The following is a 15855-nucleotide window of genomic DNA, read 5'->3' on the forward strand; positions in this document are numbered from 1 at the left end:
GTATGGAATTTTTTAGAAAGGGCATGGCCCTTTCTAAAAACCCTGGCCCCTGGGTTATTATTTTTGCTTTAAATAGTCAATTATTTAAAAAATGATTTAAATTTTATGTTTATATCTAAATGCATCAATTTAGATGCATTTTTAGATATAAAATTTTATGTTTATATCTAAATGCATCAATTTATACTCGGGGTTCTACATTTTACATTTACCTACATATTTACTAGTTCCAGAGATCTTCATTCCTTTATGTAGATCCAGATTTCCAACAGGTATCATTTTTCTCTTGCCTGAAGGACTCCCTCCATTTCTTCTTCTGCTCTGTTACTAGCTGGCCGGGTTTAGACTAATCACTTGACTTTTCCGGGCTTCAGTTTCCTCATCTGAAATGTACAATTTGGATTATTATACTTTTTTAGGTTCTTCAAGCTATAAAAACAGGAAGAAAATGTCTTATTGCCTCCTCATTATTCTCATTCTTCCTGAGAGAAATGGGCATTGAGAAGTTAAGAATTCTGTTTAACATCACCCAATAATTTAGTGAGGCAATACAAATTAAAAGCAGATTTTAAAACTCTGGTGTCTCACCACCCTTCTTATGACATTAATCGTACACACCCTGTGCCTCATCTCATGACTTGGTTGTGTCCTCACATTCGTTCTGTGACCCATCTAGCACACCTTTAACACAGAGAATCAGTGCCCTCTGAAATGTGCACTTACCTTATCAGGCTGACTTTGGAGAGAAACTTCAGGGCCTCGTTGCCCGGCTCCCATTCCCCATGAGACTCTGACTGCTGCGTACGAGGAATCCTTCACTGGGCTCGGCGTCCGGGCTGGCAATTTTGGCTGCTAGAAATGAAGTCTGCTTCCCTGAACATGTTACAGTTATGTACAGATGTGCTGCTGACACTGGGTGCATGAAGAGACATGCCTAATCTGGGACAGAGCATAGCCCAGCCACCCGAGGGACACTTTCCTCCCCCACCTCCCGATTCTGTCCCCATGCCACCCTGGATTGTGGTCACTATTTCCCAAGCTGTGTAACACTAAGGACACTCCCTTAAAGTCTTTGCATCTCTGTTTCCTCATCTTAAAAATAAGGATGTTATAATAGGTAGGCCCTTGCCAGGGATGACTATTCCATGATCCTAAACCTGATTAATCCCTTCCAGGCACACATGAAAGGATACTGGTAGGATACAGACACCCTTTCCTCTAGATGCACAATTTTAAAATACATGTTAATTTCAGACATAGCCTGACAGCAAATCCACCCTCCCCAGCGGTAAGCAGGACAGTGTTTAATTTGTGGTGAAATTGTACAAAGTTAATACGGTTCACTTATTGCCTTGATAAGGCACCAGACCAGGGATATTTTTTAATGAATTTTTTAATGTCAGAGCTTTTTCAATGAAAGGAAGTTCAGTCTGCAGAGACCGCCACCTTCAGGGGGATAATTTCCCCACATGTGCACTCAGCTGCGTGTTTGAACCACAGTGGGGTCTGCCCGACCTTCCTGCTCTGGAAGCCTGACCACTTCCATATCAGTCACCAGCACCCCTTCCTCAGGGGTCTGCAGGACACGCTGGTGGAAATCGCAAACACTTGGCGGCACAGACAGTGTGCCAGGCTCCCCTTGAAGATGTTGCCTTTATGAACTCATTTAATCCCCATAATCGATTACCCTGGGAGCTAAGTCCCGTTATTATCCCCACTTTTCAGATAATGACTCTGGGACACAAAGAGGGTTGAGTAAGTGGCACAGCCAGGGCCAGGCAGAGTGAGGACGACCCTGGCAGCAGCTCCAGGCTCCCATACTGTTTCCTCGCGTCTCCCGGGTGGAAGCCAGCACACCTTCCCCTGAATGCCCGAGCACCTTCTGCTTGGCAGGGTGGTAATGGGCATGCGCATCTTGTCTCCACCCAGCCGGAACTCCTCGGGCAGCAGTCATTGTCCTTTCCAGACCCCCAAAGCCCCTCAAAAGTGGGTCGAATGAATGATCCCAACTCAAGTCTACGAGCCACGGGAACTTGTCCCACCCATCTTGCATTGCTTTGCTGCGTCTCCTCCATCCCATTCCTAGAACATCTAAGCTGCCAACCGCCTGTATCCTGGTGCCCCCGCCCGGGCCCTGGCCCACAGCAGACTTCAGTGTGTGCTTGTTGAATTGAGTCTTGGCGCACATTCCACTCAGGGGATTTCCAAGGGCTGCTAATGAGCTGACGCCAGAGTTAACAAAGAGGAGGGGACGGCAAAAGAGGACCACGGGTGCTCAGAGACGCTGCTGACGTAAACCGATGCTTTGAAAATGCAGGTTTGGCTTCTCTTGTCTGACTGTGTTTCCAACCCAGCCAGACCAGCGATGGGCAAAGACCTGGTCCCCATTTTCATCTGCCCAGGTGGCCAGTGTCCCTGGGCTTCCCCCACACCTGCTCTTCACCTGGGCCACTAAGAAACAATCTCCTCAAGAGAACTCATCCCGCTTTTCCTGGTTGCTCCCTGAGGGCGCCCAGGGATCTTTCATTTCTGAGATCCCCATTCTGAACAAAAAAGTGTCATTTTCTTGCTTGAAGTACGCTCCCTGCCTCTCCCTTCTCCTCTGCTATCAGAGGCGTGGAAACTTTGATGCCAGACATGAGTGTATGGAGCTGGGGCGGGGAGAGGGGAGAAAGCAGAAAGGAGGAAGGGCGTCTTACAAGGGGCACTTCTCAGGGTTGTAGACAGTTTGAACCAGAAGGGCTTCAGTGACCCCGAAATCCCTGGGCTCAGCAGAGGGGCCCCATCTGTGACAGCATCCCATGCTGAGGCCCGTCGGTGGAGCGGGTAAAGGGGACTTGCTGCTTGAAGCCACTGCCGATCGGGCCCCCTTTCCCTGAGTTCCTCATGGAGGCCCGGAGTGGGGTTGAAAACTGTAGCTCTCCACACCCGCACTTGCCTCTTTGCAGGTTCACAGATGGGAGGGCTGAGGCCCAGTGAGGGGACGTGCCCTGGGGGCAGACACTGGCCCATGCTATCACCACTTTGGCCACATCAGCCTGAGAAAAGTGTGGATGGATGCCTTGTCCTGAGACCCTAAGACCAGAGGTGTTTGTAAAAGGAAATTGTTCCCGCAGGAACCCCAAATTCCTGGGCACTTGTGCCAGTGGGTTAACCACAGGACAGGGCTCTGTTTCCACCTCAGGCGTGTCTTCCTCCTGTAATATACCGCTCGCCCTTCCGCAGACTTAGTTTTCATTCATCTTGTGCACTCCTGAGAACCCCAGCTGGCCGCCCCCATAAGAGACCAAAGCAGAGCAGAACATCCCTGAAGAGTCAAAAGGCAGCTCTAGTGTTGTGGGCTTTGGCCAATGATCCAGCAGAGACCGCATTTTCCAACCCGGAAATGGGTTGACAAACCTGAAAGTCTTAATTGGACAGAATCTATGAAATCGGGACTAGAAAATCCAGGCTGTGTGCAGATGTGACCGGGTCCAGGTTGTGGACACTAGGCCCTGCCGTACCCTAAGGAGCTGTCTGGGGTGAGGGGGTAAGTGCCCTGCTCCCTCTCTTCCCCTCCTCCTCATGACCTCTCTAAACCTATCCCAAGGTCAAGTGAATGTCAATCTGTGTCCCGCCCTTGGCACGTGCGGCCCATTTGGGACTTTAATCCTTCAAGAGAGCTCTCAAAGTGCATTTCCACCAAATGTTGCCCAGCAACATCAATCATCTCTTGCTCCATCCCACTCTGAGGGCCTTTAATCGCCGAGGGAAGGTCCTGCTCCCTTGAGGCTGTTGTGGCAACTTGAGGACTGGTAATGATGAGGCCGGTGGGACGTGCATTGACTCATTCAGTTCTCACGTGCACAGGGGACAATGGGTGTAGCCCTGGCCCAGAGCTCCCCGTGGAACACACACCAGGCAGTCAGCAGAGCTCAAATGAATAGTTCTCTTCCCTTCTCCCTCCCCACACCCATTTTATTTGGTTGGTTTATTTGGTTTTTGCCTTCTGGGGTGGTCTTGGCCAAGAAGCCGAGGGCTGGCTGAGTTCACACCAGTTTTGACTTGGATTCTCGCTCTCTGGGAGATGCTGAGAAGCCAGAACTCATCGACCTCATATAACATTAGTCACGTGAGCTGTTATCCCAGAGGCCAAAGGCTGGACTTCTATTGCCCTCCCAGGGAGCCATCCACCACCTCTAGCTTTTGCAGGAGAAAGCTTGAACCCCCTACAGCTGGACCTTTCCCTCCAGGCAGCTTTGAAACTTACTTGGTGTGGAGTGCAGGTGGTGGTGTGCTGGTAAACCAGCTCTCTCCTCCACAAGGAAAGTTCTGATTTAGAGCATTGGCCAATCTCTGTGGTGTAAATACCGCCCCCCAACCTTTTCAATTTCAAGCTACCACGAGCAACATTTCTGAAAATATTTAACAGTCGCCCTCTTGAGCCACCACTGGCAAGCCCCAGCATCCTGCTGCCTGGAGGACCCTTCTTGGATAGTCATTAAGAGCAAACAGGCAGCATGCTCTCCCTCCAGGCTAAGAGGTGACAGTTCTCTTCCTACTTGTCCTGGACTCAAACCAGTTTGCAATGTGGCAGAATTAAAATGTGATTAAGGTCCAGTAGGGTTGCCAGATTTAGCAGATAAAAATACAGGATTCTTAATTTAGAATTTCAGATAAATAACAAACTACTTTAGTATAAGTATATCCCAAATATTGATTGGGACCTACTTACACTAAAATAGCTTTTTGTTGTTTATCTGAAATTCACATTTAACTGGGCAGGGTGGGATGGAGCAGGCTTGTGTTTTATCTGGCAGCCCTAGATCCTCAGACACATATAGGTGCCCAGAAAATTCTTGTGGGCTGATGCTGGTTTTGGGAGTGTGGCAGCAGACTGGGGGCTGGAGATGTCCAACACTGTTTATTCTTTCAACCTAGAAGCGTCGCAGTTACACTTCCTGCTTCAGCTTTCCCTCACTGTAGGGACTCTGGAAGCTAAAAGGTGCCCGAAGTCATTTAGTGCAACATCTTCGATTTACACATGAGGAAACTGAGGTCTAGAGAGGTGACTAGATCAAGGTTACTTAGCTAGTAGCACTGATGCTAGAATCCTAATTCAAAACTCAGCGGGATTGTTTTTCCTTTTATCCTGCACATTTTATCCTGCACTCGTCTGAGAGTTAGTTTGGCTTAGTGGTCAAGAGTCGACTGTCCTCACACTGCCTGGGTTCAAATTCTGGCTCTGTTACTTGCTGCGTGACCTTGGTCCTTATCCCTTTGGGCCCTGTCTTCTCATCTTTAAAATGAGGATTAAATGAGCTAGTGTGTATAAAGTACTCAGAACAGTGCCCGGCATGCAGTGACCATCAATAAACATATGCCATGGGCTTCCCTGGTGGCGCAGTGGTTAAGAATCCGTATGCCAATGCAGGGGACACGGGTTCAAGCCCTGGTCCAGGAAGATCCCACATGCCGTGGAGCAACAAAACCTGTGTGCAACAACTACTGAGCCTACACTCTAGAGTCCGCGAGCTACAGCTACTGAGCCCACGTGCCACAACTACTGAAGCCTGCGTGCCTAGAGCCCGTGCTCCACAACAAGAGAAGCCACCGCAATGAGAAGCCACGCACCGCAACGAAGAGTAGCCCCTACTTGCCACAACTAGCGAAAGCCCTCGTGCAGCAATGAAGACCCAACGCAGCCAAAAATAAATAAATAAAATAAATAAATTAAAAAAACAAACAAACAAACAAAACATATGCCAGTCCTGCAAACAGCCCCCTAGAAAAACCTCTTTCTGTTCCTTCCTGTAGCACCTCAAATTGCACCCACATGCCAGGGCTCTTCTGGTCGGGCTGCATCTCCTGCATCTCCTGCCTCACTCTCCTGGTAGTCAGCTCCCCCTCTGTCCACCAGGGACCATAATCACCTACAAGGCAGGAATCAGCTCCCCTGCCTCCACCTGCAAGGCTCAAAGGCTCACTGCATTTAAAATTCAGCACAGAAGAACCTGTTAATAGCCCTTAGATTAAACCATAATCACACACTGCTTGGGCCACACTGGAGAGTCCTTGAAGGCCCTGATGGTGCCTTGAGCTCTCTCTCTGCTCTGAGGAAGGTAGTAGGGATGGTGGGGACAGGAGGAGCCTGGGTGGCAGGTCTTAGAGGTAGCAAGCTCTGGAGTCAGGCTGCCTGGGTTTAAGTCTGCGCTTCACCATTTACTAGCTGCGGCCCCAACGTCTCCGGGCTTCGCTTTCCTTAAAATGGACCTGCTGATAGCCCCACTGCAAAAGGCTTGTGTACACCATCATGAAGCGCTGAATTCAGGTGCTGCCACGGACAGCAGTGGGACCTCGGGCAAGTTCATCTCTACGTGCCTCAGTGTCTCCATCTATAAAATGGGGGCATCCCTTTCTCACCGGGGGATTAAACGAGACAACCTTTGAAAAGCTCTTGGCACCAAGGAGGCACCCGGTAAACTCTCGAGACGGTGGGGCATCCTTATCCTTTCATGTCACTTGCCTGGCCAACTTTTGTCAACACTTACTTCCCCCTGGTAACTAGCATGGGAAATGAGACCCAAGCCCAATTAACTGCGACGGCAGAAATGAGCTTAGAAATCAAGCTTTTGCTTGTTCCTCTCTAACGTACCCGCATCACTTAGGACTTGAGCCCCATGAACCCGCCTCTTTTTGTCTGAGAGTTAGAAATGGTCTTGTTTGGGATGAAGGTTGTTGTTGTTTCATTTTGCTTTATAAACAGAAACACTCCCTGGTTTCTCTTCTGAAAGGCTGGGGAGGAAGCTGAGTCAGGTGGGGTGTGGTGAACATGAAATCGGTCACCCTTCCCTCGCCGTGGGTTTGGTGAACCCAGTCAACACACGCTGACACACACACTGACACACACACTGCACACACGCACTGCACAGCCGCTGCCGCACTCAGGATTGCATTTTCTGCTCATATCTCTAATGGCACAAAGAAACAACAGCATTCTCCTGGAATGCAGTACAGCACAGTGGAAAGAGCAAGGGCCCTGGGGTGGGGGCGGGTCCCAGACCCGGGGTGGAATTCCAGCCCCAGCGCTTGCTAACTGAGATGGTGACTGGGCAGGTCAGGAATTGGTGGAGCCCGGCTGTCATCCACGAGGTGGCATCCCTGCCTGTCCCAGAGGGTTACAGTAAGGCTTAGTGTTAATGGATGTAAAACTTGCAGAAAAGCACCATGGAATTGAAAGTATCCCAATGACACTACGTTCTCTTCCCTTTCAGGATGATATCCCAGGTCCTGGGTTCTACAACGTCATTCACCAGTCGCCTGTGTTTGACAGTGTGTCGTTGTCTAGGAAAGGGACGTGTACTTTTCCCTCTATGGTGAGAACCCCTTCTCTGAACATTAACTGCTCGGTACTTTCCTTCATTCATTGCATAATCATACATTGGACAACTGGTCCCTTCTCTCCAAAGGCCCGTGGTTCTAATTAGGAGAGTAACTGCCTCCTCAAATTTCCTGCAGGTAAACTGGAGCCTATGTCTTTAAGGAATTTTTTTCCCCACTGCTAACGTTGCCAGAGTGGGAAGAGAAGCTAGAAGAATATTCAGAACCTGATCATCCAAAACCAATTTTGTCAGTGTGGAATGGACTTACAGATGTTTTCTTGAGATTTTTAGGCAGACCAGGAAAAAAGTTATTATTATACATCTTGCCCTAATAGGACTTTTTACACTGCTTAATCTAATTGGGTTATTCGAGTTACTGAGAAATCTGATGGGACCAAAAAGAAAATAGGCAGCAGGCAGGTAATTTAGTGATATTCCTCTCCTCCCCATTTCTCTCCTTTGTAAGATGTGGGTCTTTATCTTTGTGGAAGGCTACAGCTGTCAAGTAGCTAAACGAAGTTCCAATGTCTCTGACCAGACCTGGGCAAGGATAGTCTTTATTTGAACACCTCTCAGTTGCCAAGAAAAATAGATATAACAAGGAGAAAGGGTCAAAGTAGGGTAAGACTAGCTGAGGGAGGAAAGTGAAAAAGAAAGCAAACCCAAACTCCAGCATTAACAAAACACATATGCCGTCTGTCCCTTTAAAACTTATAATAATCTCTTGCAAAAATGTATTACGATACCTGACACTGGAATTGATTTTTTTTTTTTTAAAAAAACCACACACAAAGAGACCATTTAAGACACACTGAATGCAGCCACTTATTGGAATTCAAGCTTGGCAGGGTTGAATACTCAAGGAGAAAACCGACTTTGGAGTTAACTCCTTATTAACAAAGACGTTGAGGTTGCACATGCCCCCAGTGAGTTCACAGAATAACCACGCCTCTACTTCTCCTTCTGTCCCAAGCCCTGTGAGTAAAGAGACTCCAAAGCGATCTGCAGAAGAAGTGCCCCCTCCCAATGGCCTGGCACAGGAGACAGGACTTGAGACCCAATCTTGACTCAGCCGTGGGTTCTCGATGTGACCTCAAGCACGTCACCCTCTGTGTCCCAGTTGCCTCATCGAGTGGAGACTCCCTGGAGGCGATGGGCAAATTGACGTTGCAATGAGTAAAATAGACTTTGAAATTGCAGAGCATTATAAACATGTTGAATGTTATGATTGTCACCACCTGAGTCACAAACAAGACTTCCTGCAGCACCTAGGTTTTCTCTCTGAGACGTTGCCAAATAATGGCACTGCCCATCCCTGCCTGGTGCCAGAGAAGTCACTGAATCAGAGCACACCATCAAGTCCCTGCTAGGCTTTACATGTAGTAACTTTCCAAATGACGTGGCTGGGCCACCTGGAGAAGAAGGGGTCCAAGGGAAGCTCTGTGTGTGACAGGATCCTGTGTATGACAGGATCTAATCAGGTCTTTAAAAAATTCAGACCAAACCCCAAAGAAGGCAGAAGGTGAGTTGTTCAGGCTTCCTCTGCCCGCTGTGATGGATATGGGGGTTTCTATTTCTGTTTGTAAACACATAAGTTCCTATATCCTTGGGAAGGGACCTTAAGTGGTTGGTGGAAGTCTGTCAGGAGATCCCACATCTCGCCTCGTTCCTTCCCAAACTGGACGAGAATTTCATTCCTCCGCCCCTTCTTTTGCTGCCTTTCACATTCAGTGCCTCTTGTTTCCGGATCCCAATTCCCTGAGGGAATTAAAAGTAGTCCCCATCAGAGGAAGGTCTGCCTTGCTGGAGCCAGCATGGCCAGCAGGAGCGTGTCTCTCTGGGTGAGGCTGACCAAGAGACTCTGGGGGTCAACAGGCTTTAAAAACTTCCTGATGACTCTTGGAGCAACAGCGCCCAGCCTTTTGAGAGGACCTGTCATCCGCCTAAATTCAAATCGTCTGAAGAGCTTCACGACGGTATTCCAAAGCTTTGCTCCAGAATTATTCACGGGACGGACTAGGAAGTTAAATGGGGCAGGTGGGAGGAGGCGTCCATGGCCTTTCTGTATTTGTGTGGTGGCAGCAGCGGCTCTGGAAGAGCTGGACAGAGGTTCATAAATGCCAGCATGTGGCCAAATTGGAGACCGGAGGCCTGGCAATGAAAAGAAAGCCAAGGGGCGGGGAGGGTTGTTGAGTGACCGTCACCTTCAACTAGACTCAGACTAATTCTACTGCAATGCTTTATGGAACTTTGCCTCGAATAGGAATTTTTTAGTACAGTTTTTCCCAAAGGGTATATTAGTAGGTATCTTAAGCCAAAAGATTCTATGATGGAGGAAGGTTGGGGAAGGCTGTTTAAACAAAGCTAGACATGGGACTTCCCTGGTGGTCCAGTGGGTAAGACTCCGCACTCCCAATGCAGGGGGCCTGGGTTCAATCCCTGGTCCAGGAACTGGATCCCACGTGCATGCCGCAACTAAGGAGTCCACGTGCTGCAACTAAGAGCTTGCACACTGCAACTAAACATGCCACAACAAAGATCCTGCATGCTGCAACTAAGTCCCAGTGCAACTGAAATAAATAAATAAATAAATATTAAAAGAAAAAAAAAACCCAAAGCTAGAGAGGTTTCTTTATTGCAGACCTTCCCAGAGCATGTACTACACCAATGTGTGTTATGAATCTTCAAAATGGGAACATGGTGTGAAACTTCTCAAATTTATTTGACCCTGGAACTCTCTCCCTGCTGCCGCTACCACCAACACAACCTTATCTCACAGACCTGGAAGGCCGAGGAACACACTTTGGGAACTAGCGCTTTAGAAGAACACCCTCTGCCCACTCTGTTGGGTGACTCAGGATAGACACGCTACAAATGGCAGCACCAAGGAAGGTCTGACCTTGCCACCCTTCTTCTGTGGAAGTTAGAAGGAAAGAGCGGAGGTGTGTCTGCCCCGTCGGGCACAGCAGATTTCGGGTAGTGATTCTTCCAGAGCTAAAACCTCCCACAGGCATTTATCAGCTGTTCGCCTTGTAGATGCAAACGCATTGCTGTGACTCCTCTCGGCTCATTCTTCTTCAGAATGGATATCTGATCCATATCCTCTCATGGAGGCGAGAATGTTGGTTCCAACACTTCACTAGCTGAGGAAGTTCAGGGTCCTCATCTGTAAAGTGGGGATATTCATAATATCCTCGGGCCAGGGTTGTCATGAGGATCCAATGCAACGCCCCTGCAAAGTACTGGGTTAACTATTGCCCCAAATGCAAAGGTAAGGTGAGTCCAAGGCTGGGGTGACCTTACTTCTGGGAACATCAGTGAATCCTTACAGTTAGGAGGAGGTGGAGCTGGGACTCGAACCCAGGTTAGACTCAGGACAGCTAAGACTCTGGAAAGAACGCTCCTGCTTCTGGTGGCACATCCACCCACATTACTGGTGGTGCATGAACCAGATGGTGAGGACCATTGCCGCCACGTACAGAGTGAAGTCAGGCGAGGGGCTGATGCCTTCCCACACCTCCCCCACTTTCTGCGCTTGTTTATTGACCCCTGTCAAGTGGAGGAAACCCAGGGCAATGTTCTCAAGCTTTTACCCATAAAATAATGACATTTTTTTGTTGTTGTCTTATCAGACTTCAATACCTGCCGTACTATCCCAGGGTAAGGTGATGTTATCGCCGAGTTTTTATGGCTTTTGTCCCTGTTCATTTGGCAAACATTGATTCTGTTTGTTTTTTTTTAACTGAAAATAGTTTATCATGGCTTCCTGGAAGGAGTAGTATTGGTTTCTGTTGAAACAGCAAAAATATCGTAGAGTTTTATGAAATCAGTGATTAGGTGGTGGATAGGAGGTGTGGGTGGGAGGCAAACCCTATGGAGCCTTGTACCTTTAAGATGTTAGAAGCAAACTTGTTATTTAGGAAGTTTGGATTATTTAAACTTAGAAACAAAAAGTGAGGGTTTTACTCAAAGGAAAACCAACGTTGGAAGAAGCAAGTCTAAAGCGTCCCATCATATAAATCACCCACCAGCTGATGAGTCAAGTATAAGTGTCCTGAAATGAGATTGGGTGGAAATGCTTTTATGGAAGAATTATCTTTGCCAAGTCCCAAACATAAGATGAATAATTAGAGTTAGTTTACAGAAGTTAACACAGGTCTGAACTTGCATTTTCCAAGAGCAAATTCTCAAAGCCCAAGGTCATTTTATCATTGTTACCTGCCAGGGTTTCACCTTTTATAAAATGTGTTTAGACCTGGTGCTGGGCACCATCTTTTTGACAGTGGCCCTTCGGAGCCATAAGATACGTGATGATGTGGATTCCCTTGACTTTCTCCTCACAGTGTGACCGACTGGACACCATCGTCTCTAAATACCCTGCAGCTAACGCGTACACTATACCATCACGTTTTGTTTCGAAGAAAGACTTCAGTAATTCCTGTTCCAGCATGTTCCAGTTGCCAAGCTTCGTGAAAGTTCTCAAATTTGAAACTCCCGCACCAAACCATTACAATGTAAGAACACTGCCTGTGCTTCTTAAATATATATTGAATTAATGGTTTGCTAAGATAAAAGAAAGGAAGGGGGGAGCTTTGGGGAATAGCATTTACTGCAATTGGTAAGCCAGTTAGCATTTGCTGACTACCCAATGGCTACATGAGGCTGGACAAAACTCTCATAGGGAATTTGCAGAACCCAGAGAAAAATGTGGGCAACACGGAGGTCAGTATAGAGCAGTGGGAAGACCACTGCCCCGGAAAATACTTACTGCAGTTACTCTTATCACATAAGTTTTCTGGGACGGTTTTCTCATCTGTAGCAATGATTATATTACGTACCACTTTATCTGCAGACACTATTATATTCTTTTTTTTTTTTTTTTTGCGGTACGCGGGCCTCTCACTGCTGTGGCCTCTCCCATTGTGGAGCACAGGCTCCGGACGCGCAGGCTCAGCGGCCATGGCTCACGGGCCCAGCCGCTCCGCGGCATGTGGGATCTTCCCGGGCCGGGGCACGAACCTGTGTCCCCTGCATCGGCAGGCGGACTCTCAACCACTGCGTCACCAGGGAAGCCCTGACACTATTTTATTCTTAGAGGGAAAATAAACTTCTGTCTTCCCATATCAGAAAATTGGGTTTTTTTAACAGCAGTGGTTCACCATTTCCCCTCACTTTGTAGTGACTGAGGCAGAATGGTGTGGTTAACAGGTAAGAGACAGACTCAGGTTCAAATCTCGACTCTGCCATTTTCTAACTGTGTATGGCTTTGGGCGAGTCTCTTAACCTTTCAGGACTCAGTTTATTGATCTGTAAAGTGGGGTTATATGTCTACTCCATGGTGTTAATGTAAACATTAAATGAGATAGTCTAGGCTGAGTGCTTACCTAGCACAATATCTGGTGCATGAGGACTCTACAATACATGAAAACTGGTAGAACTGTCTTTAGGGAAGCCCCGTTACCTCTTGAGTTTCAATTGTAAAAGGGTATTGGGGGGCTTCCCTGGTGGCGCAGTGGTTGAGAGTCCGCCTGCCGATGCAGGGGACACGGGTTCGTGCCCCGGTCTGGGAAGATCCCACATGCCGCGGAGCGGCTGGGCCCGTGAGCCATGGCCGCTGAGCCTGCGCGTCCGGAGCCTGTGCTCCGCAGCGGGAGAGGCCACAACAGTGAGAGGCCCACGTACCGCAAAAAAAAAAAAAAAAAAAGGGAATTAATTATACTTGCCCTACAGGGTTATTATAAGAAGATATGAGACTACAAATATGAAAGCGCTCTGAAATACCTAAGACATGAATTGTACATAAGGTAGTAATATTATTATACTATATTTAAGAATATTTTGGTCTTAGAATACTTCATTTTAAATTTCCTTTTTCTTTTATAATATTTATAAATAATATTGATTTTTCTGACTACAAAGATCCTGCCTACCTTCTATGATGAATCCAATCAATTATAACATGTTCAAAGCAATACAAGTGCCTGCTAGGCCAGCATGGTCCAAAAGGAATATCAGTATAACAGGAGCCACATACATCATTTAAGTTTTCCTAGTAGCTACATTTAAAAGTAAAAAGAAACAGGTGAAATTAGTTTTAATTATAGATTCTATTTAACCCAATATATTCAAGATATGGCAATATCTAATCAATATAAAAATTATTAATTAGATGTTTTACATTCTTTCCCTCATATTAAGTCCTTAAAATTCAATGTATATTTTATACTTGCAGCACATCTGAATGTGGACCAGCCATGTTTGCAGAGCTCAATAGCTTCATGTGGCCAGTGGCTACTGTTTGGGGTAGTATAGCTCTAGATACTCTTCTCTTAGGGTAATCAGAGCCTGAAAATAAGAATGATGATGATATGATGAAGCACTTTTCACGGTCTATGTGCTGTTCTAAGAGTTGTGTATTCGCTTATTTCCTACTCACAAGAACCCAGGAAGTGGATTCTCTTATTCTCAATTTACAGAAGAGGAAGCTGAGGCTCAGAGAGGGGAAGGGACTTGCCCAAAGTTACCCAGCTTGAAGGGACTGTTCCCACATCGGTGAGCACGGGCAGGTGCCGAGGTGTAAGGCTGGGGAGTGATCAGAGTCCCCATGTTCCAGCCCTGCCGGGCTTCCCTTCATAAATCCTGTGGCTGCTCTGTGCCAGACCAGCGATACCGCTTAGATCCCAGTGGGGAACTCAAGAGGAGAACTAGGGGACAGACAGACAAGATAATTACTGTGGGGCCAGCTCTGAGGGACACAAACAGCTGGAGCATGAGAAAGAGAGTATGTGTGGGGTGTGGAGGTTGGCAATACCACGTACTTTAGACTGGGTGGTCAGAGAAGGTCCTGAGACAAGGATTGAGGGAAGAGCCAGAGTTGGGGGAACAGCATGTGCAAAGGTCCTGGGACAGCAAACACCTTAGCCCGTGGGGAACTGTAAGAAGGTAGCTAGAGGGAGTTCCCTGGTGGTCCAGTGGTTAGGACTCGGCGCTTTCACTGCCGTGGGCCCCTGTTCAATCCCTTGTCAGGGAACTAAGATCTTGTAAGACGTGTGACGCAGCCAAAAATAAACCAAAGTATCTAAAGTAGAATGAACTAGGGGGGCTCGGGGGAGAGGGGACGAGGAGAGGCCAGACAGATAGGCAGGGACCAGTTCATGCAAGGCCCTAAAGGGAGGGAGTTCGAATTTTGTTCTCTGTGTGCTGGGAAGCCCTCCTTGAGGAGGGTAGGAGGTGTGGAGTGATGTCTTCTGATGTACCTTTTAAAAAAGATCCCTCCGGTTGCTGTGTGGAGAATGGACTGCAGTGTGGGTTAAGGGTGGATTTTGAAAAAACAGTTAGGAAGCTGTCATGATAACAAAAGAGAGGTCGAGGTCTGGTCCAGGCAAGTGATAATGAATGTGCTTGGCCATTGCGCCGTCGCCATTCCTGAGAGAGGGCTGGGTTCCTTGGGAGACAGACACAAGTGCAGGCTGTCTCCGTGTGAGCGCCCGCTCTGCGTCCTCCTGGGGGCTGCTGAAGGGCACTGTGGTGTTAGTGCTTCGTGCCTTCACCTCCCCAGCCCACTGCTCCTTCACCCTGGCTTCCTATCTCCGAGGCCCAGCTCAGGTCCTGGCATGCAGTAGTCATGCAATAAATGTTTATGACTCCAAAGGAGTAACTTCCTTTGTTAATCAAGAAATGACCATTCCCCACGTCAGGACTCTGCCACCAGATCAATTTTAGTTTGCATGTTTTTTGTTCATTATTGTTTTAATGTGGCTCTGAAAATAATACATGCTCATCATAAAATATCTTCGAACATCACAGAAACCCATGAGCCAGAAAGTGGAAGTCCCTCATCATTCTGCTCTGCAAACAAACATCAAAAACCGGGGGCAGGGCTTCCCTGGTGGCGCAGTGGTTGAGAGTCCGCCTGCCGATGCAGGGGACACGGGTTCGTGCCCCGGTCCGGGAAGATCCCATGTGCCACGGAGCGGCTGGGCCCGTGAGCCATGGCCGCTGAGCCTGCGTGTCCGGAGCCTGTGCTCCGCAGTGGGAAAGGCCACAACAGTGAGAGGCCCGCGTACCGCAAAAAAAAAAAAAAAAAAAATCGGGGGCAATATCGTTCGTATTCTCTTCCTCCAGTGGTTCTTCCCTTGGTTTTGGGATTATGCTGTCCACAGTATGCGTGCGTTTTCTTCTTAATTATATCTGGGATTTGTTTTTTCCCATGGCAATACAATGAATCTGCTTCATTCTTTTTTAACCTGCCAGTGGAGCTGACTCTTCCTAGTCTAATGGTGAAATCTTCCAGTAACACCCACACTCAGTGTGTACAAAAATGCCCCCTTTTTCTGTTGCTTTTCTGTCTGGGCGAGGAATAAAGCTGAAGTAGTGTTTTGTCTACAGGAGGCTTTTTTCAGACCTGGAGAACAATGGTTGAGTCAACTGGCGAGGAGCAGAAATGCGGTAATCCTGTTAGCCACACTGTGCTTTGAGGCTGTCAAGACCTCTC

At 47.7% G+C, this 15855-nt stretch overlaps 2 protein-coding genes across 4 annotated transcripts in view; one reads left to right on the forward strand and one right to left on the reverse strand.

The window, feature by feature from the left end:
• NIPAL3 (NIPA like domain containing 3) overlaps positions 1-851 on the reverse strand; it is a 76402-nt gene extending 75551 nt beyond the window's left edge. Inside the window, exon 1 of one of the 3 annotated variants that reach the window (XM_060141079.1) lies at positions 724-851. The gene's annotated coding sequence lies outside the window, so the exon portion shown is untranslated. The remainder of the gene's footprint in view (positions 1-723) is intronic. The other 2 variants (XM_060141078.1, XM_060141081.1) reach the window with 2 other exon arrangements.
• The window catches only part of STPG1 (sperm tail PG-rich repeat containing 1), a 51335-nt gene that overhangs the window by 19848 nt on the left and 15632 nt on the right, over positions 1-15855 (forward strand). Inside the window, exons 4-5 of the mRNA XM_060141088.1 lie at positions 7254-7355; positions 11705-11875. Of these exons, the coding sequence (XP_059997071.1) occupies positions 7254-7355; positions 11705-11875 (273 nt within the window). The remainder of the gene's footprint in view (positions 1-7253; positions 7356-11704; positions 11876-15855) is intronic.

The sequence above is a fragment of the Lagenorhynchus albirostris genome, chromosome 2, assembly GCF_949774975.1.
Source record: "Lagenorhynchus albirostris chromosome 2, mLagAlb1.1, whole genome shotgun sequence".
In the NCBI taxonomy this organism is placed as follows: domain Eukaryota; kingdom Metazoa; phylum Chordata; class Mammalia; order Artiodactyla; family Delphinidae; genus Lagenorhynchus; species Lagenorhynchus albirostris.